Here is a 25053-nt window from a genome sequence, read left to right as displayed (position 1 = left end):
GTAGATATATCTTATTATGACCCTATTTACAACCCTACTTTGCAAACCGGAAGAACTACAATTGTGGTGCTGATTTGTATCAAGCTGCATGGCATGGCTCTAAGGAACTGTAGTTTTAAAGAAAATATTAGTGTTTCTTGAAGGGAAGAGGCTTACGACGGTGATCCATGTTACTGCGCAATATAGTGCAATCCACTTAGACGGAATTATTCAACTCTGTGGTGATTTTAAGATGAAGTTGATGTCATATTATACTGATAAATATAGGTTTTGCAGTTTTGCAACCAACATACAGTATACACAACAATTAATGTTAGGGATTTTCACCATTAATGTTTATAATAATCAGTTTTATTCTGAGGACTGATCTGACAGAAGAAGATGAGATCTGATGAGATTATCATCAGATCATCACACCAAAGAGACTGATGGTGCTGTACTTTGTAGATTTAGTCAACTAACCATATGTTCTCATCTGTTGTTCAAACATCTTGGTCTTTGGAAATGATTTTATTCTAGCAGTGGCTCTTAGCTTGTCTTAGCTGGTCTTAGCTCATCATTCATTACATTACAAAGGTCAAGATTAGGAAAAAATAGCAACTAGGATTACTGTACAACAAATTGGCAGAAACTTGAGCTACAGTGGCCAAATTCAGAACATAAGCAAAAATGGGCATAAACTCAAAATCAGCTGTATTTTATCCTTCTACTTATGGATTTCAAAGTGGTGAAAAAAGGAACAAAATGCAACATACACTATTTGCTCAAACAACAACTGTTTGAAGCTGAAACTGATCTAACTAAAAGGGGCTTACTGAAGTAAGTGTGTGCATTGCTAGAAAAGTCATTTGGAATTGAGATAATATCTCTGTTTTTGTCAGAAACACGCTTGTTTTTGTATGAGAACCCTTAGGATCATTCTATTTCAATCTATTTGAAAGTTGTCTATTGTACAGTTCCTATTGCAGGCTGGAATAAACAAGTGTGGTCATGAATATTGAATGATGGGAATCTCGGCAGGACAGAAAGTAAAATCATGTGTTGTGAAAGCAGCCTGAGTAGGCAAACAAAACAGTTTCTTTGAGCATAAAATCACGAGGACAGTCAAAACCTGCCCTGGATGACAAGGTCAGCTGTCATCACTGGCTCCAAAGTGACCACAGATATATTCACATTATAAATATGTCCATTTGACCACATGATATTTAACAATAAGGTTATTTTTTGGCTTTCAAAGGCAACATTTTAATGTTACACTTCTGACAGGTGACTCCAGAAAATGAAATAACACAGTGCATCACTGAACTCTCATTCATATTGGTTTCAAAAACTCAACACTGAAACATAAAAGAAATCATTTAATTTCTCAAGAGGAAACAGAGGAGGCTTTGCCAATACAAAATTAATGTATTCACCCCAAATGATTCTCCATATGGCCTCATGATAATAAACTCATGAGATTATTGTTTTTATTTCCTTTCTACTTTGTTCAAGGGCACCAGTGTTCCATAACTTTCTCCTTAACTTCTAATAGGGAAACCATTTGAAATGGTAACTCAAAAGACAAGTATGTAAAAACTATGAGTGCACCATGTAATGAAAAATGTTCAGTGAATTGATAATCATCTCAAACTAAATCAATAGAAGTCAGTGAGCACCCAGACACGAGGCTTCCAGTTCAGCAGCACTATATATGGAGAGTGAACTTGTGAAGATCAAAAAATGAACAAACTCCAGGTACTACACTTCTTGGCTGTGTATACATGTAAAATTAGGTTGTGAAAAACACACTGATGATTAGAAATAACAGACATCTGATTGCCTTCCAGGCTGAGTATTCAAAAACGTTGTGTAATAAACTGTTATACAGAGCAGCAGTATCATGAAAAGCTGAAAGTAATGTACTGAAAAGGTGGGGCTACACAGTTTAATGCAATGTTATTTCAGATCACTGGTACAAGTTTCAGTTCATGATTGAGAGCCAGCAGAGATCTTAAAACCAGGGAAATGTCTTTCCTACATCTTCAGCTGCCTGCTTTTATTTGTTTTTAAACCAACTTAATGAAATTATTTTCCACTTGCATAAAAATATTTAGTGTGAAATGCATTTATACGTACATTATTATGTTCTTGTGTTATGAAGGCAGCAGGGGGTGTGTTCTGTAATAAAGCAGGTCTGAATTAAATTAAAGTTCTCCGAACCATCAGTCACCTGCAGACTTAGTGCTCTACTCTACTGTCCTCAGTAATATAAGCAAAAATTCTTGTAACAAAATAAATAGGCTAGATGTGATGAATCAATGTTCTGGTTAAATTTGTTCGTTAGTGGCAAGCATTATACTGGGGGGAAATGTTATTAACGTTAACAAGAAAAAAGAAATTACATAGCACTGCGTTGACTTGGCTTCTCATTTCAAGTTCTTTATAAACTAATTCTATAACATTCCTTCCTATAGTATTCTCATGTACTGTACTGTAGTTATTCAACAGGGAAATGATACTATTTACTCATAAAGAATAAGTATAATATTAGGAGAAAGAGTCTTTGATTTGGTAAATGGATTGCATTTATATATAGGGCTTTTATCCAAAGCCCTTTACAATTTGCTTCTCATTGACACATTGACACATACACTCATACTCCAATGGTGGAAAGCTACCATGTAAGGCACTGGGCTAACCATCAGGAGCAATTGGGGTTTAATGTCCTGCTCAAGGGTATTTTGACATGTGAACATGAGCTCAGGGTTGAACCCATACCTGCTGAGCCACAGCCGCCTCATGATTTAGCATTTCCTCATGCCTTTAATTGCATTTTATTTTGCTAGCTCCATCTGTGCATCTTGAGCCCTAAATACAGATAGGATTTTGTTTTATGTGTGTTCCTAGAGGTGATAATGCACTAGTCTACCGTACATTTAACAATATCAGTTGAATATTCAAAACATACCCACATCAGGATTGCCACATCCACCCATGTCGGGCACTTACACAAAATCATGTCACCACCTGGGTGAAAACATTACAGGCTGATTTCACCAATTTACCACTGTCAAACTAGCAGGTTTAAATTGACAAGGCCTGCCAGCAGCCCATTGAGGCTGAAATTACATCTCATTACTTTACACCCCTCAGTACTAAAGTGCTGAATGAAATGAACACTTTACTGATGATTTTGCCAGAACAAAAACCATTGAGTCATTAAAATCAAGTGTTCATCCCCCTTGGAGAATGAACTCCATGATAAGCTTTTAATTAGATTAGTGGACATATTCCAGGCAAAGTTGACATTTTGGCCTGTAGGTGGCGTTACAGGAAAAATCATACAGTGTCCAAAATGGAGGGTTCGTCCTCAGGGGTGCATCAGTGGGCTTGTGAATTTTCTTATGTATGAGTGGAAATTCTAGCCTGGTTGGCACTAGAGGAAAGGTTACAGGGTCAGTAAAACAATGGGATTCATCATAAAGGGACCATGAATGTCCACAAATGTCCTAGGAATTTTATTTTATTATTTTAAAAGTTTTCCAGATAAAAATTTACTTGATTTTGTTTGGACTACAAAAACGGTATAGTATAAGTTGTTATCAATAAAAGTTATTCCTGTTATCCCCTCCCGTAATTTTTTTCATTTAAAAGCTTTTAATATGAAGCAGCAATAACAGGAAATGTGTTTTCATCAGCAGTAACTTAACACAGCTCTGATAGGACTGAAAGCAATCAGGAAATAGTAAAATAAGGCAGATATCTGATAGCACAAACAGGGATGCATGAGAGAAACTTAACTTCAAACCACACAAATTCAGTTAGAAGCAGATAGCTGAACACAGAGAGACTTTTAAAAACAGCTTGCTCTCTGGTCTCCAGTATAAGCATGAGTTGATTCTCGCAACACACTGCTTGTTTGAAGGGGAGAAGTCATGGGTTGGCAGCAGTCAACCCTGCCAGCGAGCAGGACCACAGCAGTGTGGCTCGCCACGATTATCCCCTGCTGTGAGGCTGTAACGGAAACACGTTTCATTGCAGGTTGGCCTGAAGCGCAGCTAAAGCAGACCAACCCAGGCTACTGTAATGGTGTCTGTGACAGACACCGTTTTTTCATACTTAAGCCCCTTTCACACATGCAATCTATCCCTGAAATGTTCAGGAACATTTCCTGCATGGGGTTATGTGTGAATTGTAAAATTTCATGGAAAATGCCGGTGTGGCTGTGCTGTGAATGAAGACAGTAACATTGCAGGGACAAGTATGTTAAAGGTTATGCCTGTCTGACAAAAGACGTGGAACGAGCAAACCAATCACAAGATGCCGCCAATGGCATATTTGAATCCATAACTTGTTTCTGGTTGCCTCGCTAATTCTTTCACGGGTAATTTGATAACTGACAAGCAATACAAGTTCTTTTGTTTGTAAATAAGCTCCTTCTTTCAAGAATGGCTGGAAACTGGACAGATACAGAAATAAGGGAGCTTCTCTCAGTCCGCTGTGTACACACATATGGCTTTGCCCAATCTTCTTCTTCTTCTGTTTAGTTCTATGGCAGTTAGCATCCATAAGTATTGCATTACCACCATCTGCTGGACTGTCCATTGCCCCATCTATTCTGGCATTGCCATGGCAGATGTGAATAAGGCGCAAGATGGAAATGTTCCAGAATGTCGCTGTAGGTGTGAATAGTGAAAATCAGTAGTGGTGCCTGAAAGGTTATCCCAGTAATTTACTAGGAACTATTAGTGAAAGAGGCTTTATTCTTACAATCCTGTTAAGGACCTTTAGATTGTCACATTGGGGGCCAGTACAAGACCAAATAATTCTATTTAAAGGGTAGGTTTGGGTTTTTTCAAGTCTGTCTTAATATGATATTGACATGCCATTATGTACGTGGAGATGGGTCGAGGTCACTCTAAACCAGAATGGAGAGTAAGAATTGTTAAGACTAAGAACCGTTTCCACGTACAAATTTGCACGTCAGTATTGTTTTAAGACACTTAACAAACCTGCTTAAGCTCTTCACTCTATTATAAACCAAAAGTATTGTTTCTTCTCATACACCGTGTTGTGTCATAACACACAATGCACTGTAACCATAACTGATGCAGACCATACACAGTGTTAGCAGGTAGATACCCTGGCTGGTTCTCGGCAAAGGCCATATGCCATTAGTGTTAACTGAGTCCTCCACCTGACTCGTGTTGTCCACTCACATTATACAACACTGCCTGGTTTTAAAGACCACATTAAACTTTAACAATGGCATGTTATTGCCATTTATTAGCCCAGCTACTCTATAATTGAGTTACAAGCGAGCAGAGAGGAGAAACATGCTTGGTTTATAAATCATGTTGGCACATTGAAAAAGATTCTTTTCTTTGCTGTCTGATACGTGGAAAAACAGCTTTAAAATGGGAAGCTGCCTGTGATGTTTGTGTGAGTGAAGCTATTATAATATCTGATGTGTTCGTATTGATATACCATTTACTCAAAATATCTTGGAGAGCACAATAGCACAATAATACTGCAACACTGCTGTGTTTCCAACACTAAACAGGATTAGTGTGACAGTGAGAGGTTGAGGGGGTGGGGGTGGGGGCAGAGACAGCGAAGGGAGAGAGAGAGGAGCCCCTAAGTGAGTCTTTCATTTGTATGCCAGTGGATGGCTGAGAGGCGTGTTGTTAAAAGATAAGGACTGGCCTCTGAGGCCACTGAAGACTAACAGAGGGCCTGGCACTGCATGTTACAACAGCAGTATCACAGCCGCTCCACTGTGCTCTACAATACCACTGTAACAGATAGGATGCCACTGACGCCCAGAGCAGGCTTTTTCAGGCGATGGATTTGTGCCCTGCACACTGTACAAAATCCAAATGAGTTCAACAACGCATTGTCCTCACGTTATGAACTTTATAGTGAACTGCACATGCTGAACGGCCTGTGCGAAAACACAAAAGGTGTCACAAATGCAGACAACAAAGCAAGAAAATTAAGCAAATCAAAAGATGAAGAAAAGCCGTGTTCTCCCCAGACGACTACATTACGATACCATCTGTTCAAAGAAAAATGTCTCGCCTCCATGCAGCTGTGCCACACTTCTCTTAACTTCCTAAGGATAAAAGCAAAATAACACCACATGATATTGCTCTAAGAAAACAAATAATCGAGTATTTGTATCCCTCTGTCATCAGTCTTAGTCTAAAATGTCTCAAAGTAGCTATATGTCATTTATTCAGTGCTTCCTGCATATTTCAGATAGCTGAACAGGCTGGAATTTGCTGAAGCTTTTCTGCTCTAGGGGTAGATGTACTACTCACACTATCAGATTGAGGATGCCAAAAAATTGCCCCATGCATCAAGTATGGGTATAACTACGCTGTGTTACACTTGACAAATGTCTTGGCTTTCCTTATGTTATTTTGCCACCTTTGGTTTTGATCCTGGCTAAGTTTTGAATAAATCTTATTCACATCTTATCTGGGGAATTTGTGTCATTAATAATTTAGCCCTGCAGAAATACATCTGCCATGGAAAATGAAATTCGATATCACTGTCTGTGATCCAACTAGCTGGACTTGACTGCAGAGTCATGAGAAGCTGGGGCCTATCCAAACTCTCCTCTTGGCAAGAGCCGTGGTACAATGAGGACAGGTTTGACTATATACACACAAGAATTTATTTCCAGTCTGCATATACCACTCAATATACAGACAACCATTCACACATTCAAATCAACAGTATTCATCCTCTGGGGACCATGAATGTCTGTAGCTAAAAATTGTGCCAATCCATCTTGGAGATGTAGAGGTATTTCGCTGGATAAGTGAGCTTGCTGGTGGAGCTAGATGAAAAGTCAGAGGATCATCAAAGCCGTAAGGATACATCCTCACGGGACCATGAATATCTGTACCGAATTTCATGGTGATCCATCCAAGAGCTGTTGAGATATTTCACTCTTTCAAGTGGTGGATTGAACTGAACTGACTGACATTGCCATCCCTATAGCTTTGCTGGTAGCATGGTGAATGACAGTAGAAGAAGAAAAATTATATGTGCATTGAAAACAAATTACAGCTGATTTTAACTAGGATTAAAGAGAAATATTGCACTGTTTAATATATAGTGGAAATACACTCAATTTAGAATAAAACAGCTACCAGATATACAGTATATACAGTCAGCAAGGACCCACAATGCTCAGAATGGATTAGTATATCTGGAGGATTTAATATAAACAATACCAACCCACATGCATTGCACTTCTTGGTCTTCTCAATTAAGCTTATGTGTGAACAGACGGTAACACAGTTACACTTTGATATTGTACCTCTAGATTAAGCATGACCGTGAAGTTCTGCTTGTACTTCGATTAGCCTCGTCTGACTCCATATTGGCAATGTTGAATTTGCGAAAGAAAAGATGACATGCAGCCTTATTTCTGAATTGAGAATTACATTATGTTTTATTCTTCTCCAATGGGATTAGTAGCAGGTAAAACAGATCTCAATGCGCCTAATGAATTTCATGAAATGAGATTTGGCTGCAATCATAGTAACCACTCAAGACTGATGGGGCTGCCAAGACTGGATCATGGGATAATAACATTTCTGTGATTTTGTTTGGTAACAATCGGATTCTGAGTAATTTGATACTGATACTTCCAGCACAAACAGGAGCTTTAACAGAGGTAGATTATGTAAGCCAAAAACCATCCTGAAAGAGATACTGTACGTTCATGCGTCATCATGACAAAATCACCAGGAGGTAACATAAGTCTGGTGCTTTTTGTCTGAACAAGAGAAAAGACAACGCCTTCAGCTAAACAAATGTTTTGGCCCGTGGCAATGCCGCACAGCAAAAAGAAAACGATGGGAACATGCATATGAGTGAATATTAAGCAGTGATAAATGAAGGCAACAAATGTGAACACGAAACATCTCTTTGTCATTTCATTGATGAATACAAGAGCCTATTTGTCAGCGCCGGATGGAGAACACTTGTCCTGGGATGGTGATGTATTCAGATAATACAGAGCAACTCATTCAGCCTCTAATTTGCAGCGATGTGGTTAGATTTATCATCTGGCAGATGTTGGGGGTCTTTTTTTTCTATCCAGATACACAGGTGCAGGTGTCGGGGGATACAGTTTACAACTGTGACAATGATGGGAAACAGCTGGTCCAGGAGTCATTCTCTACGACCTCCACGCATTTGAATTGCAACCTCTGAATAAACCTGTCAGATGTGGTTAGGTATGGGCTACTGGGGCAATTTTCCAACGTGGGCCACCTCCTCTCTCTTTCTATCTGCTAAATATGCGATGTTGATGCCGGAGTCTCTAGGGAACTTGCCTTGACAGTGCGGCAGGAGACTCTCTTGGCAAATGCACAAAGGCTCTGACTCTAAGCCTAATGTATTCATCTCTGGCAGCTGTTGATATTACAGACAGGTTCCCTTAAGACTGTGCAGGTAAGCTAAAAGACCAAATCACAAAAACACCTACAAAAACAAATTCACACTCTTTATGCTAACACCTCAAGCAGTAAGACAAAAAAAGTGCTGCATGCATGTTCAACTCTTACAGGCTGATATTTAAACCCTCCTCTGGACTGAAATGGACATCTTTGAAGTGTCCATTCACCCAGATTACAAAATAATTACAGATTACAATTATGTGAATAGAATTAATTCTGCAGTAATATGTCTTTACAGAAACAGTGTCCTTGTTATGCCAATAATCCAAACATTTTCACCCTGCTAAATACATTGTAGAAAACTATGCTGAATTGCTATTGAAGTCTTAAAAAATTATATTCCTTTTCAATAGAATAAAGTCTGATACACTACACAACCACCCACCACTCTGACCTTCACACCCTTACTTTCCACCTTACACTACTTCCTGTTTGGCACTAAAGGTTGACATTGGATATAAATCTTGAGGTGAAAATTCTGAAATGTCATTCAGAATTAACTGTCAAATCTGAATGTAATTCTTAGGGATACCAGTCATTACACGGTGATTTATTTCAGATATATTTTATACCCTTTGATTCATGTTCACATGCATATTTATATTCATGAAATACAAACAACTTAAGGGAACACACCTTTAATGGGTGTATTGGTCCTCAAACTAATATGCATGTTTGAATCCAAAATGTGTGTTTCACCTCCTGCACATTGATCTGCAACACTGGTGATACTCCAAACTCATTATCTTTACATGTTGCATGACAAGTAGAGTTGCAAATAGTGTGTTGATCATTTTTTAAATTGATTTATTCAGTTGTTTAGTCTGCAGAAACTGCCAGAAAAGAATGAAAAATGCCCCTCATAAGTTCCCAGAGCCCAAAGTGACGTCTTTGAAATGCTTGTTTAGCCTGAACAAAAGTGTAAAACCCAAAGATATTCAATGTTCAGTGATGGAAATGAGAAAAGCAGCAAATCCTCATATTTGAGAAGCTGGAATGATTCTATATTGTATAATACTGACTTGTTGTTTGACTCTCTGTTTGAGTTTTAATATACTGTACTTACATATTCGCCGTATGTGTCCTGGACTATGGGAGGAGCCGGCCGGTATCCGGCGGTTGGGGGGGCACCTCTGGCTCTCTGCACCCCCCTCCCTCTGGAAGATGGGGCACGGCTGGGCGGGGCTCCTCTGGGTGCTGCTCCTCTGGGCACCGCTGCATGCAGGGGAGGGACTCCTCCTCGACTCCTTACACAAGACACAAACAGGCATAAACAAGTTTTAGATGAAAGAACAGAAAATCAGATATATTTTATATATTAATTAAGCCTTTTTTGTGTAGAGTACAATAAATTAAAAATGATTTTTGGAAGAAATGGATATGAATGCATTGTTGGGTGAGTTTGGCTGGATCAGGTGGCATACATCCTCTCTCTGCACAACATGTTATCATGATCTTAAGCATTAAAAGCTACTATTACAAGGACACTATTATATATCATCAATATGTGGTCTTTAGGATGAGGTACTGTAATTTATTATGTTTGGAGTCAAGCTGCCTCATCTACATCCTCTCCAGTTAGTGATTTCCTACATCAGCCAAAGTGACAGAATGGTACAACCGTAGCGATGAATCTGATACATTCAGCGTTCGGTTATATGTGTAGGTGGAGAGAGAGGAACAGCGAGGGTGGAGGGCAAGTTCCTCCAGTCGAGAAAAAGTGAGTCACATCCATTACTCAAAACACAGCATGTCTTGTGGCTGAATGGCTTTCCTGTCTATTAAGGAAAATGCAGATGAAAAAACTGGTATTTCTGCCTGTTTCCATGATAGATGTTTCCCTCTGCAATTGTTGATTTTAAATGTTCAGTCTTGAAATGAACCTTTGCATGTGGACTCGGAGGAACAGGCACAAAACTCGGATCTTCCATTTTAACATTTTAGGTATTATAGGATTGATTTTACCTTTAATATTTAGGTAAACAAGCATGTCTCTCATGAGGCTGTGCACCAAAATAGCTACTGTGAGATAATGATCTGTACAGTCATCTAGATGAATTAACACAGAACCAAAAGTCTAACCTGCACTGTAATCAAGATGGAAGCAAAGTCAAGCTCCTCTGTTGGAAATCAAAGGCGGGCTGACCTTGTGGTTTGGTAAAATGTTGCTCGAGCTTTTGACACCGACTGGGCTTTCTTTAAAAGCTGTTAACTGATCTGAAGCAGCGGCAGGAAACCACAAAGGTTTCTCTCCAGGTCATTTTATTTCTATGCTTTCCATGTCAGCTGTGCAGCATACTGGGGAAACATCACAGCTTTGGAGCAGGAGGAGAAAAAAAAAAAAAAAACCCTCTAATTTTCAGACTAATGGGGACAGCGGTGGATGTTTATTTGATAGAAATTGGACTGCCCTGAAGCCGAGAAAAAAAAACAAAAAAAAAAAAACAGTTCTGTCAGTCGATTCCCCTTTAAAAGCAGGACTTCTCTTCCAGCAACAGCCTCAGTCAAAGTCGACGCAAAGAGGAATATGTGACAGTTACAAAGTCTACATCAAGAGCAGTGATATTCATCCGAAGTAAGCACATGTTAGCGTGAATATGTAGAAAATAGCACGCAACTTCCTTTTCAGGAGCCTGTGGGACTTCAGTCTTATCACACTCAAATTAGGCATGGTAAATGCTAATTACACTGTAATTTAAAACACAGCCAATTATATTCTGACTCAGAGCAATACAAACACTCCATATGGGTGACCTTGTTTATCTCAAAATCTGATGAAAGAAGTGTGTTTTCTTTTATAAACACAAAGAACAAACAACACAACCGTGTGCAGGTTTTTTTTTTTTTTTTTCCTTTACAGCACAGCGTCGACGCAGAGCGTGTTCTAATGGCCACGAGTATATTTATTTGTAATCTTGTGAGGTCTCGGAGGAGTTGGAATTAGCGTGGGTTCACAGGGATAGTACACAGACAAGCATGTACTGAAAATCATTTGCATACAAAGGCTTTTATGCAAATTTGGCTTTACTTTGCTAATGTTTATGGACACCAGACATTACACTATTAGACACTATTTACTATCAATTCTGTGTTCCTATTACAGACGCTTGCTCAATTAATGGACAGACTGACCTATTTCACAACACATGAATATCAGTCCGAATTCTTATGAGGCATCATACTGTATAATGTAAAGATCTTGTTCAGTCCACATGTTGAGATTATGATGACACCCTGTATAGGCTGATACTATCTATCATTCATCTCCGTGTTTTACATTGAACACTGAAACAAGAATTCACCACTGTAACTTATACATGTTCATTGAGGGAAACTTATGAGGTTCATATTCGTAAAGCAAACATTTGTTAAAAGGTCCTGATTATCTTCATGAAATGCATCTGAGCAGATCCCACTGTCCCACAGTCTGCTCTGAACTTGGTTTAACTGCATTTTCATACTATGAACCCTGGACATGGAAACATTTACAAGTTAAACTTCATCTGGAAATGCTGCCTTCAAATCAGACATTTCTAGCGTCACATTATAAACATCACATTCAAAGACTGTTTCATAAGGAATGTAATTTTTTTTTAAATAGTGAAGTTGTATCTCACTGACATTTCTCAGATCCTGTTTTTTTGTGTTAGATGTGATAGTTGTAAATTAATGTGTTTTTATGTGACTTTGTGACACCTATTGTGCGCTGCCATTTTGAACAGGTCTCACTTGTACAAGAGATATCTCAAGAGACTTCCTGGTTAAAAAAAGAATGATGCACAAAAACTGCTGCTTGCCAAATTTAGAAAGATCAGCTTAAATAACAAAGTGTGGCTAAGAAGGACAGAGAAGAGTCTTCCATTGCCTCCTGATTTACATGCTCCATATTTGTTAAAAAATAAAAATACGGAGTTAGGTACCCCCCAAAAAGTGACATTTCTCGTAATGTTGCACCACAGTAAATACAATCAACAATGACTGCTTCTGTTTCCTTGTGTGTGAAAAGTGCAATTGTTTTTTAATCAACCATTGGGCTATTTTGTCAAATCTGCACGGTTCTTCAGATGCAGAAACAGGAATGACTTTAAGTTCCTGAGTTTAGTTCCTGTGGTTCAATAGTTCCTGGAACAATTTTGTAGGAAAGGGCTTTTATATTACCAATAATACAGCACACGTTTTCAGTATGGAGATATACAGCCTACACAGTTTCTTTATAAAAGTTATAAACTTTAGCCAACACTTTCATGAATCTAGAGTGCCTACAGGATTAACAGGGGGCGGGTTGGAGGTACCAGCCTTGGAATAATGTGTGAATGCTCCCAAGTCATTACCATGGTTACGGTGAATCAGAAAGAAGTTGCCCTTCGGATTTTAGTAAAATGTATGAATGGATAGAAGCCAAGAGGTGTGGCTGGGAGGGAGTAATGACGGAGGGAGGAGATGGGGTGAGTGACATTGTCTCTCTGATTGAAGTTTCACTAATCTTTATTGACAGCTCCGTCCAAAGAAAGCTGGTCTCACTAGCGTTAGATCTTTTTGCCTCTCTTGTTGGTTTCCTTTAGTGTACAGAAAACATCCTGACATACATATGAACAGGTGAGGAAACATCGGAGGTTTACAGGCACTGAAATGGTGCCTGTATGGTCTCCCAGCAGTCATGTCTTGATGCCATTTGACACCAGCCATGTGCAAAAGTTGCACATTAGAACTTTCAAAAAGATAAAGCAGTGCTTTAGTTTCTAGGGATGTGCCAGTCCTCTATGGTTTCTCTCTCTTTGTAATTCCTGCTGAGGTCTGCACATAGCATAGTTAGAGATATCAGGGCTCATTTTCCTGCCTTAAGAAGAAGATATTTGTTGCAATTTATTCTTGTAGAATATAAGAAACAACTTTCACACAGAGAAAGATAACCCATCACATTAAACAGGAAGCCTAGGTTTGGTTTGCTCTGAGTTGTATTTCAGTGTATCCCACAGAATCATTTTATTTCAATATGTAGCATTATGTTATGATATGCTTTGCTTCCTGTCACTCAGCTGACACCAACAAATCCTCAGATCTAAATGACAAAATAAGCTGTTTATTTGAGCATTTTCTGATCTCTATGATAGTTTGTTTGGGTGAATAAAATGCAGACTGTAGTCTTTGTTTGTGCTGTGCTGTAACAACATCAGGCTACTTCGGTGCTTCAGCGTTTGCTTTTGAGAGTCATTTTTATGTTCGTTCGCATGAACTCAAGAGGTTGCTTGTCAGAAAAATGTAAACATAGAAGGCCAGATTTAGGATTTTCTGGGCCATGATTTGATGCATTCTGCCCAAAACATATGTGGTGTATTTACTGAACAGCTGTAGAAGCCTGGACTCACAGTTTACACATCATTTCAGTGTTTGCGTTGGTGTGTCACCCTCCTTATTGCACACGCATTTAAGGGACGATTGTACAAGTAACAGGCACAGATGGGATTTCGAGGAGCCACAAGGCTGTGGTGAGAAAAGAAATGTGACTTTACATTTATTCTACAGAAATTTCAGATATAGATATACGCACCACAAAAATATCCAAAAATAAAATTAGACCTATAACTAAGTCTGGTTCTTAGAGAGAAAAATAAAGCAATAATTATAATGTGATTATTTTGTACCACACTAGCAGGGGGCTATGATTGCATTATAAAATCACCTGTTTTTTTTAAATAAAAGATTGATTGAATGAATTTGACTGCATTTAACTCAGTATTGTAGTGATACTGTACAGCACATCAGCTGTATTGACACCATCTCCACCTCCACCTGCTGCTCTGTCCACACTCTCTCTCTCTCTCTCTCTCTCTCTCTCTCTCTCCACCAGTTGCGGAGGCTTGGGTATTCTTTTTATGCCTCTTGTTCATTTCTTTTTCATTTCCCATCAAGTTTTTTTTGTCTCCCATTGCATTAATAATATAAGTAGTCGTAAAGATTGTAATATTATCATTTCATGAGTAATAAATGTTTTTTTGTTATGAGGAATTTAAGTACGCAGCTTAATAAACTGCTGATTTAGTAAATGAGGAGCTCAATACACGTACGTTATGGCCTCAAATTCAGTGAGAACCGCGGAGTACATTTGCGTTGCCCCATTTTCTTGCTAAATCTGACCCAGATTTTTTTTTTTTTTTTCTCATTCGAACAAATGACAAGTATTAATGTTTTTCTGGTGAGGACAGTCTCGCTGACTCGACAGAGAAGAAATGGAAGTCTCCATCGAGAAATAAAGCTTTTAATGTGACTTTGGCAGTCGTATATGTGCTGTAACTCTAAATGACACCACTGACTCTGAGAACGCAACAGGATACTGTACACATCCATTTACAGAAAAAAAAAGTCTTCCCAGTAGCTCCTTAACTGTAAATAATACCCAATCCCCAGATGCACCGAAGTGCACATATACACAACGATTTGCACACACACACACATACACACACTTGGAAGCGTGTTACCTGGGAGGACCTGGAACAGGTGTCCCTCTTCCACGGGCGGCTGACTTGCCCCTCACCGATGGCACCTTGGCATCCTCCGAGCCGCCATTCAGGTATGTGAGCTCTTGCAGCTGAGCCTGTCTGATCTCATCATTGTAATCCTGCACACAGAGAGGCAGGATGTTCACACACACACACACACACATGGCAATAGACTCGCTTTCAATTACACTGTATTAAATTACGTCCTTTATCTCCAGGGCTACAGCTCGGGAATATCTAATTAATGTACTTCAGTTTCAGTTCAGTTTTAGTTTTATTAGTCGTATGTAGGTTAACACGGGGTCAACAATACGATGAAATGTGTTGGACGAGAAAACGGGTCAGCTCAAGAGCACTAGTCATAAAATGAAGATATAAGATAAAAAAATTTAATAAATATGGGATGAAATATTAATAAAATATAACACTATATTCATATATAAAATGATGATTTATGTATAAAAATAAACGTGAGGAGCAACAGCACTTTACAGTACTGCCGTGACCGCTGTTCCTGAGGCAGCAAAACATTTCAGATCTCCCGTTGATAAATCCTCAGGATCCCATTTGCCTTTATCTTTTCACAGTGTTGTTGGTTTTTTTTTTTTGCTATTAAATTAAAATACATAATTAACATGGAAATAGGACTTTAATCATAAAACGACTGACATGTGTATCGTCATGTTGCTGCTCTAGAAATAAATATGTTTCATGGCGACAGTGGAAAGAGGTACCAGGGAGGGGGAGGGGTCTGCTGATAATTAAGGATGAGATGTAAATCATCATAGCTCAGAGCATTGGAGAGATCATCCATAATGAATTGAGGAAGAGTAAATAAGCTCCATGCTGCGTCTTACTGCCAAGGAGCGTTTGGCCCATGCAGAGAGACTCCCTCTCCTGCACTCCTTTATTCCTGTTATACCCACGACTTCCCGCCCAGGATCACACACTGAATCAGACGGTTTCCACATACACACACACACACACACACACACACATTCCGACGGCCCTGACAGAATTACACTGCAAGTTAGAGTGTGAGGGAAAGAGCGGGTCGTCTCTGCTGTTACTCACTCGCATCACTGTGGATGGGCTGAAAATGAGTTGGCTGGAGCCAAAGAGCAGCTGAAGAGAGATTCGAGAGGAGAAAAAGAAAAGTCTGAGTGTGTGCGTGTGTGTGTGTGTGTGTGTGTGTGTGTGTGTGTGTGTGTGTGTGTGTGTGTGTGTGTGTGTGTGTGTGTGTGTGTGAAGTGAGAAAGACAGAAGAGAACATACTGGTATGAGAAACTTCTTGATCTCCTCCAGAGCGTGACCCATCCTGGCGTAGGCCTCAGCCGGCGGGGCGAACACCTCGATGAGGACATGCAGGTCTTCGTTCAGGTGGTGATATTTGGCCTCGCCACTCTGCCGTAGCTCTTCTTCCTGATGGTACAAAAAAACAGTAGGGTATCATATATCCTCTGTCTAAGAAATGTGCGCTAGTTAGCTGTCACAGTCAGGAACATTTATCTTTTGAGGTTTCTTTTTTGTACTTCGGCAAGCGTTTACTGTGGGGAGTTTTTCCATAACTGTTACACAGTGATTTTTGATGCTTTGCTGCTGCAGAATTACAAAAAGACAGACAGAAAATATTTATGTGGGCTCTTGTATATTTCTGTGAACAGACAATCCTTACAATCCTTTCAACTGCAGCCGTCACATATGACTGATTGCTTTTGTCCTCTCACAGCTGTCTTTCCTCATAACAAATGTACAGATGTATGTGCTCTCTTACACTTCATCATATTATCTGCTCTGCTTGTTGCATCTCATCTATGTGATCAGTGTAGCTCGTTCAAAATAAAGTCAGCCACTCTGGCAAGAAAAAGAATACTGATAGGGTGAAATATTAAAATCTTATGTTAATACAATTTATAGCCTCAAGTTGAAAAATGAGTACTCGTTTGAAATCGTCTTTAATACAGACACGGAGTAGCAGTGGAGCCTTAATGCACAGGCTTACTGGGGCTTAAGCCCCGGGCCTCTGGCCTCCAGGGGCCTCACAAGACATGAGCTTAAAGACAAAAAGAAAAAAAAAAAAACAGTAAACACAATGTAGGAGAGCAAGCTACCTGTGATGCGGGGCGGACGTGATGAGGAGTGAATCCTCACGCTATGCTTCAACACTCTTTGTAAAAACCAACACGTTCTCATCCCAGGTTGTAAAGTACAGAGGTTTTGTCACGCCCCTCTGGCATCTCATGCAGACGCACAAAGGCTTTCAACTAAATCCAATGTAAACCCATCTGCGGCAATATTACACTCTGAAAGCAACTGGTGTGGTCTGGTTATGACAAAAAGCTGTCCCGATTCGCAGTTGGATACATGGCGCTCATATTTGGAAGCGGGAAGTGTACAGTGGTCTCCTGCAGCAAAGTACCGTCTAACTATCCAGCCATCCACCCAACCCATCTCCTCCTAAGAAGGAAAATGTCACCTTATATAGATGACATCAGTCTCATCGTGTCTGATAATGATGCAGATGAGTTTACAATGGAGTTAGTTGAAAGCTTGGTGCATCTCATACAGATGCTAAAGGAAGTGTGTCGGTATCAGACCCCGAGGGATGTGATTAAGCGTTGGTATTTCACACTCTGGGAATGAGAACGGGCTGTAAAAACATGATTTACGTCATTATGTTGTGTTCGAACGTGACAGGGCAGTGCAGCAGCAAAAGTTTTCATCCAGCTTTATGTCTAGCTGTGTTTACTTGTCAAAGTAAAGACATCGAAAAGACAACAAAATTATCACATGGACATTGAGGAGGACTTTGTGGCAGAGGTGATTGAATTTCATGAATTTGTGCGCAATCAGAAAAACACATCGGCAGTTGAACTGATTGTGTTAACTGGTGACTTTCAGCTGAGTGCATCATGGTTGCCCATAGTAACGGCAGCTGTTGAAAACGCCAAGAGAAAACATAGGTGTCCTCACAAATTCCTTATCAATTTTACTATTACTAGAGGTAAGAGATAAACATTTATCAAATTATTTTTGTCTTACTAAGTTTTCAAATGAAACTGTGTTGCCAGCAAGAAGCATTCATCTTTCTTAAAGTTAGTTTGAATGTGTTTCATGAAGGATTTGACATTACTGTCAGGAGAAAATATGGCGCAACCACTAACCCGCTTTGATTATAGATGTGGAGAATCAAATGTTGAAATTAATCCCTTTAAATGTTTGCTTGTTAGAGAGGAAACACTGCATCTCCTTGCATTATCCCGCACTGAAGGTCACGGGTTTAAACAGATGAGACTGGTCAAATCTGGTGGCTACTGGAGGTGCAACCACTGCACAGTTTGTTCACAATATACGTTCCTGCACAGTGACAGAGCACATTAAGTTTAATGTGAATATGGGTCACTTTTCCGACTGAAAATAATGGTATAAAATCCGCTGCACTGCTAATCTATGTTTTGTTTCCCATATTAAAAATAATGAGAGGTGAATGCTTCTTACTAAGATTTAATGGCAACCCATCCAGCAGTTGTTGAGATATTTCAGTCTAGACAAAAGAGGTGGACATTACCATTCCTGAAGCCACAGCACTAGAGCTAGGCAAAAAATATGCTGCTCAAATTTAGGATAAATACAGCATGAACATAGTTTTTAAGATACACAGCTGATCCATGGTGTCCATGTTTTCAAATACTGTTTTTATTGATCCATCCATCTGTATGCTGGTGTATCATAAAACATTTTGCAAAGGCAAGATGTTGATCAGGCTGTCAGGTCAGACAGGTCTAGCTGACAGTGCCAATAAAGTCTGTAGATAACATATGCTGCAATGGACTTGCTTTTATATGACATCTTTATTTCCATGCACAGCGCTTGACAACATAAACCCAGCAGTATCTCACTTTACTAGCTAGAGAATATACAAGTATATAATAAGTATATAATATACTTAAATATAATATATACGTTTTTCAGTGGCTGATTGAAACAAGCAGCAGGCTTCAACAACAACTCCGCCATCTTTGCTGGAGTTCCAACGTCAGTTCGATCACCTGTCGCCAACACAGAGAGTGTCAACATGTGGAAAGTTACATATTTGAGCTTTAAACAGGTGTAAGTAGAAGTGCAGGCCTAAAAGAGCATGAATTTGCTATTTAGTTCTACTGAAACCTCTGTAAGTAGAGCAGATGTAACTCGCTGTTCTCCACCTCCGCCTGTGGAAGCACAGTTCATTTAGACTGCAACGGACAAGTCTACCATGTAAACAGTGAGAGGCTTCGCAGGCCATTCAGGCCTGACAGAAGCAGGCCAGTATAATGTTACTGATGGCGAGAAATAGGACAGTAAAACCCCCAAAAGTCTCCCACCACATTACACAAAGGAAACAACAGGTTCGGCGTCCCAGTTTCTTCTTTAAAACAACAAAAAAAAAGAGTCTTCTCCGGGGCCTTCCAATGGCGGCAACTTCCTCTTTCCCTTTTCCCTCTCCAGCACCATGCATGCCAGTGTCTCTGATGTCACCTAATTATAAATAAGAGTGCCTGTGGTATGTTAATGATATGTTAATTTCCCCCATAAATCTGTGCTTTACGAGCAGAGGGCTCCTTGCGCATAGCAGCAGCGCTGACAGAGCTGCCGGTGTCGAGCAGAGAGACGACTGCTTGCAGATCTGTCTCTCCTATTCCCTTTCATGTGTTCCTCGGTATATTTGCATGAAAAAAAAAAGATATGAAAAACAATCATTATCTCGTGCTTTAACTATCATCAGCAAACGACAGACGGCTCACTCTAATGTTAGCATATGTCATTTGGGGCCTTCTTTTTCTTTAAAAAGTATTCCATTCTTTTACTCCATACTCCCATCTATACAGTCTATTCAACATGTGCAAACTGTCATTGTTATACCTACTAGATATCTCATTTGGTATGAAACCACTTTGTATGTGTGACCACATTATTTGCATATGATATTATAGCAGTTTTCATACACAGGGGCTCCTCTCCCAGCACTGATAAGAGGTATCCGTGATCCAGCAGCGTCCTATAGCAGCTAAGCAGCCCACGGCGGGAGATTACAGCTGTCTGTTTCTCATATCTATTGGCAGCATCTTCCTCCTGTTTACATTTTTTTTCTCTGTAAATCTGCTTATGAAAAGCCGTTCACCCTGGAAACAGAGAGCCACAACACTCTGGACGCAGGAGCTCCTGTAGACGGAGCTTAGAGGTAAAGAATACTGTCAAGCTCCCAGCATTCCCATTCAAATGAAATATTTAAGGACAGATGAATCTGAGTCTGAGTCTGAATGACAGGTGACGCATCACATGCAGTACAGCCATCTACTGCAATGATGAACTGGAACAGCTCTATCAGCATTGTTCATCTGCACTTCTGACATACAAAGTGGCTTACAGACACAAGGGCCAGAGTTCCTCTTTATATGGTTTGCAGCAGCAAGACTCCACATGGATACCAAGAAGAGAGACCATACAGTATCTCTCCTGTACTGGCCTCCCTTCACTGGTTGTCAGTAAAATAAGGGATTGGTATAAAGATTATTTATTTAGTTTTAATGCATTGCATGGACTGGCACCAGTTGAGAACTCCTTAGTTCCCATTCCACCTTTAGAGCCCTGAGATATATTATGACCAGTCACTGCTCTTTATTAAACACTCATTTGATATCCACGGACCATTAAACATCTTACACTGTGGAATAGTTTACCTCTCACTATTTAATCCTCATCTGTTTAAATGTTTCAAACACATCTTTTTACTCAGCTTTTTGAATGTTATGGTTTTCTGTGCAATTTTATCTATCTTTATTTTCATTTCTTTGTGATGTAATTTTTTTTTAATATTTATCTTGTTGTATTTTTAAGTTCTCTGAAAAATGTGTTTGGTCAACATTCAAAATGTTCTATAACTACCACTGACTACCATTGCTGCAAAAATCCCATTTGGTGAACAACTCCACACTGTCTGACATCTACGTAGGGTGAGTCACCACAATTGTAACATTTTTCACTTTTCACTCTTGTACTCAGAGATTTTTTTTACTTACATATGTAATATATTCAGGCAAATGACCTACATGTATCTGCCATCATAAACCACTTCACGTTTTTCAATAGAGAAAACAAGTCATGAGGAATTAAACTGAAAGTGGATGCTGTCCGATGTTGCAATAGAAGAGCATGCGAGTCTCAGTTGTAACAGCATGAGCTGCAGTTGTAACACGGCTAAAAAAAAAGCATTAAACAAATAGTTTTCATGGCAAATCAACAATATTTCAGTCAAGCAACTGTTTTTACATTGATTTCATAACAAGGATGTGATCAGATAATGTATAAAACATAACGATATTATTAAGACTTACCGGATGTACCAGTAAATCTGATTTAGAATATAATTGAATGATATCTAACTGAACATTGAGCATTGGCCAATACGACGCATGCTTTTAAATAAAGCAACACCCCAGGTCACTAAGCTTTACAATCTATGCTATAGCCACGCAGTCAATTTCTATTTCTATATGCAATTTTTATTGACAAAAGACAGATATACAAGGCCATGCTATGAAAACAACTTCCTGCCAGCATTTAAACATTACATTAAACAGTACAAACATGGATGCATACAGTGCATAAACAACATTTCATCCAAAAATGAAGTTGCTCTTGTGAGCTGGTCAATAACATTTTTTTCAAGGTAAGACTACAACCTCTCAATGGCTTAAAGAATATAAAAATACATTAAAATGTGTGCCATTTTAATTTGATTGGGATTTTTTCCAGGGGGCCCATTGCCTGCTGTGGGTTTACCAAGTTAATTGTAGATTTTCCCTCCCTCTGTGCACTCCTCATGGGTCCACTCTTTACAGCTCCAGCATTGCACCCAGACTTCTCCAGGCTTCAATGAAACAAATCCTCCCCACAAACCTGGCATCCAGCGTGTCTCTTCTCCCAGGTAGCTATTGTTTGTTTTTTCTTCTGGGGCTTGGAACTGCGTGGTGCAACTCGCTTTTCTCTCTCCTCTTCCAAGGCCTGTTTTGTTGGTGTTTCTGTTAGTATAACTGTTGTCCTCCTCTTTCTTCCCATGGTGGTGGCTTTTTTGGGTCCAGCCTTCGGGTAAACGCGAACAGCAACATATTTGAAACACCCCATACTTTCAGCTGCTGCAGATGGTTCTTCAGCTGCCCCCTCCTGAAATGGAGTGGTGTGCAGGTTGAAGGGATAAGCTCCGGGACATCTGAACCCAGCCATTATGTTGGCTGGTGTGGTGTCTTAATTTCTTAGATCATAAGATAATTTTTGCACTTCTCTGATCTGGAGAAAGTCATTTATGGTTTTATATCTTCTAGGCATTTTGCAAAGTTTTATACCTTGCTCAGCAAAGTGATTTAAAAATGAAGATTATTATTATTATTATTATTATTATTATTATTATTATTATTAAGTTCTCTCTTTATCTTAATTATGTTATTACCTGGATTGTTCTTCATCCAGCTGTCGATGGTGGTGTTGACCTACCTGTTCAAAGGCCCATACACACTCCTGTCCTGGATTGTAATATGTGGGAGCAATTGGGAGGGAAAGACAAGAAAAACAACTCTGTGTTCCCTGCAGAAGTCAATCCCCTGGATGGACAAGTGTGACGCATGCTTGTCAAGAAAAAGGATCATCTTGGCCTGTGCTGACGTAAGGGTGTGCTGGGGAAACACAATGAAATCATCCTGCTACATCCAGCCTGATCCATTGGCTGTGCCAATGAAGCCAGTAGGTCTGCCATTAATTTTGAAGGGCTGGAACTTATTGGGAAAGATGAATTGGTACACTGTTACTTTGTGAATTAACTGCAAAGGCCATGGTGATGAGGGTGCCCCTCTCTGCTGAGGTCATTGCCCTTATTTGTTTCACTCCCTTGGTGGACACTATTTTGTTTGGCGTCTGGACTGTCATAATACCAGTCTCGTCCATGTTCCACATATCCTTGGCTTCAAAGTTAAGCATTCCAGGACAACAGCCAGTTTGAAGAAGGCTTGGACGTTGACTTGGTTGAAGTTGGTGGCACAGGAAAGGCTAGCAGCCTGTGGACGCTGTGTTGACAAATGTTGGTGCCTCTTCATGAATCCGACAAACCGGTCCTTCCCTGCCATGTCTTTCTCTCGTCATGACTCTAGTATTTGCAGCTATATTGGTTTTCCAACTGGTATGCAAGTCTGTGGTCCTGAAAAAATGTATGGTTACATTACATGTAAATACCATTCATATTTATTTGTATTTCTTTCTAATTTATCATATTTAATTGTACTGTTCTTTTTCCATATATTTATGTAACTATGAATGAAAAATCATGACATACAAAAAAGCCTTCTATTTTAATGTAAGATGACCAAGCTATTACTGTTTCAATCTATTCTAACTTCCTTGGGGCATTATCCAAAGTTAAGTTCTCGTATACCCTGACTTTGGAAGCTCGTGGCTTCCCTTCTCCTCCAGGTTCATTCTTGCCTTACAATACCTGTACAGAGTGAAATGGTATATGCGATATGCTTTTGCCAGACTTCGTACAGAGATCCTGTCTGATGACTTCTTCTGAAGCTTTTTCTAACACATCCCTGGGCACTAACCTTGTTTTCCTCTCCCTATTTGGTAGAATTCAGGAAAAGTAAACAAAGGGGAAAATAATCAGGTTGTGCCCAAAAATCTAGGCAGTTACAAATGTAACATGCTACAAATGAACTGCTGGTCACGTCCATGCTTTGGCGTTCCTTACAGACCAGAACTAGCATGCATGACCCGAAAACTATGCTAACTGACGAAGAACAGATACATGCAGACAACCATGTGGATTTTAGCTCCACGCCACATATACACAACTTTATATTTCTATATATTTTAATTACTTTGTGCTAAACCGGTTTTCCAGCTGCCATTCCCTGCAGAGTGGCCGAATCTTGCTGATATTTCTCAGGGATGTTTAGTTCTGCTCTGGCCACATGCCAACGTGATGAGGTCATGATGGTATTTACATAGCAAGAGAAAACGTGCATATCACAACTGTCACACATTACATTTAAGGCAACTCTCCCCCGCATTCTGTATTGGCTCATTCCAAGTCTTCATTGAAGCTTTGTAATGTCTGAGTGAAATATTTAAACCCAAAACACCAATATTCTAAATGTCTTTGGCAAAGTCTGCAAATTTCGGGGTCAAAACCAGTAAGTCAGTACCAAAATTGCAGTATGGTTTGATAAAATTTCTAAAGCTGAGACAATTAGAGAATTAATCAATGACTTGATGAATAGAAAATATATTGGGAATGAGCATGCTTGCTGATTGATTGTTTAAATCAGTTATCAAGGAACATGTTCTGGATTCAGCTTATTCCATTAATTGATCAAATGAGTCCTAAACAACAGTTTTTTTTTATTATTTTGTCTCAGCTTGCTAAACTTGCTCATCATGCAGATGTTTTTAAACCTGGTTGCATTTTCCGTTGAGAACGTTTAGTAGGCACCACTTAGCGGTGTCCTTTTCATTGTCTGTTGAGCTACTGTACTTTGGCTTCTACTGGTGACACAGCTGAAGCGGTTATTGCATCGATTCAAATGAAATACATCACTTCTTGTTTGCCACAGGATCTGTTCCAGAAAGCAAAACACTCAAAAAGGCTACATAGCCCACTGTGCCGGGCCGTACCCAATCTACCCAACACCATCAATACCTTCAGTGAAGATAAGAACAAACTCTCAAAGAAAAAAAACAAAAAATACAAACAAAGGGGATCTCCTGAGTTTGCAATCGGTGCTGAGACAGATCAATAAAAAAGATTAAGATATGGCATTTGACAATAAGATAAAGTAATGAGGCAGAAAACTGTTGTTTAGATTCTACAGTGACTGCACAATCAGCAGGAGCAGCTAAATAGTCATTGATTCATATGACAGTGTCAATAGATTATTATTTTGTAAGCCTGTAAACTGGTAAGTACAATAAAATGTACAAAATGTTGCAAAACGCTCTGAACTTGATCTCTCACAATTCATCTTGATAATGTGATTTCAATTACATCATCCCCTAGATGTCCAATT

At 39.4% G+C, this 25053-nt stretch overlaps 1 protein-coding gene across 1 annotated transcript in view; it reads right to left on the bottom strand.

Annotated features, from left to right (window-relative positions):
- Positions 1–25053, bottom strand: part of khdrbs3 (KH domain containing, RNA binding, signal transduction associated 3) — a 106968-nt gene that overhangs the window by 19703 nt on the left and 62212 nt on the right. Inside the window, exons 4-6 of the mRNA XM_042434495.1 lie at positions 16235–16381; positions 14939–15078; positions 9529–9709 (exon numbers count right to left, since the gene is read on the bottom strand). Of these exons, the coding sequence (XP_042290429.1) occupies positions 9529–9709; positions 14939–15078; positions 16235–16381 (468 nt within the window). The remainder of the gene's footprint in view (positions 1–9528; positions 9710–14938; positions 15079–16234; positions 16382–25053) is intronic.

Source organism: Thunnus maccoyii, chromosome 15, assembly GCF_910596095.1.
Source record: "Thunnus maccoyii chromosome 15, fThuMac1.1, whole genome shotgun sequence".
Lineage (NCBI taxonomy): Eukaryota > Metazoa > Chordata > Actinopteri > Scombriformes > Scombridae > Thunnus > Thunnus maccoyii.
Note: the sequence above shows the minus strand (reverse complement) of the source record. Positions and strands in the feature narration are given on the sequence as shown.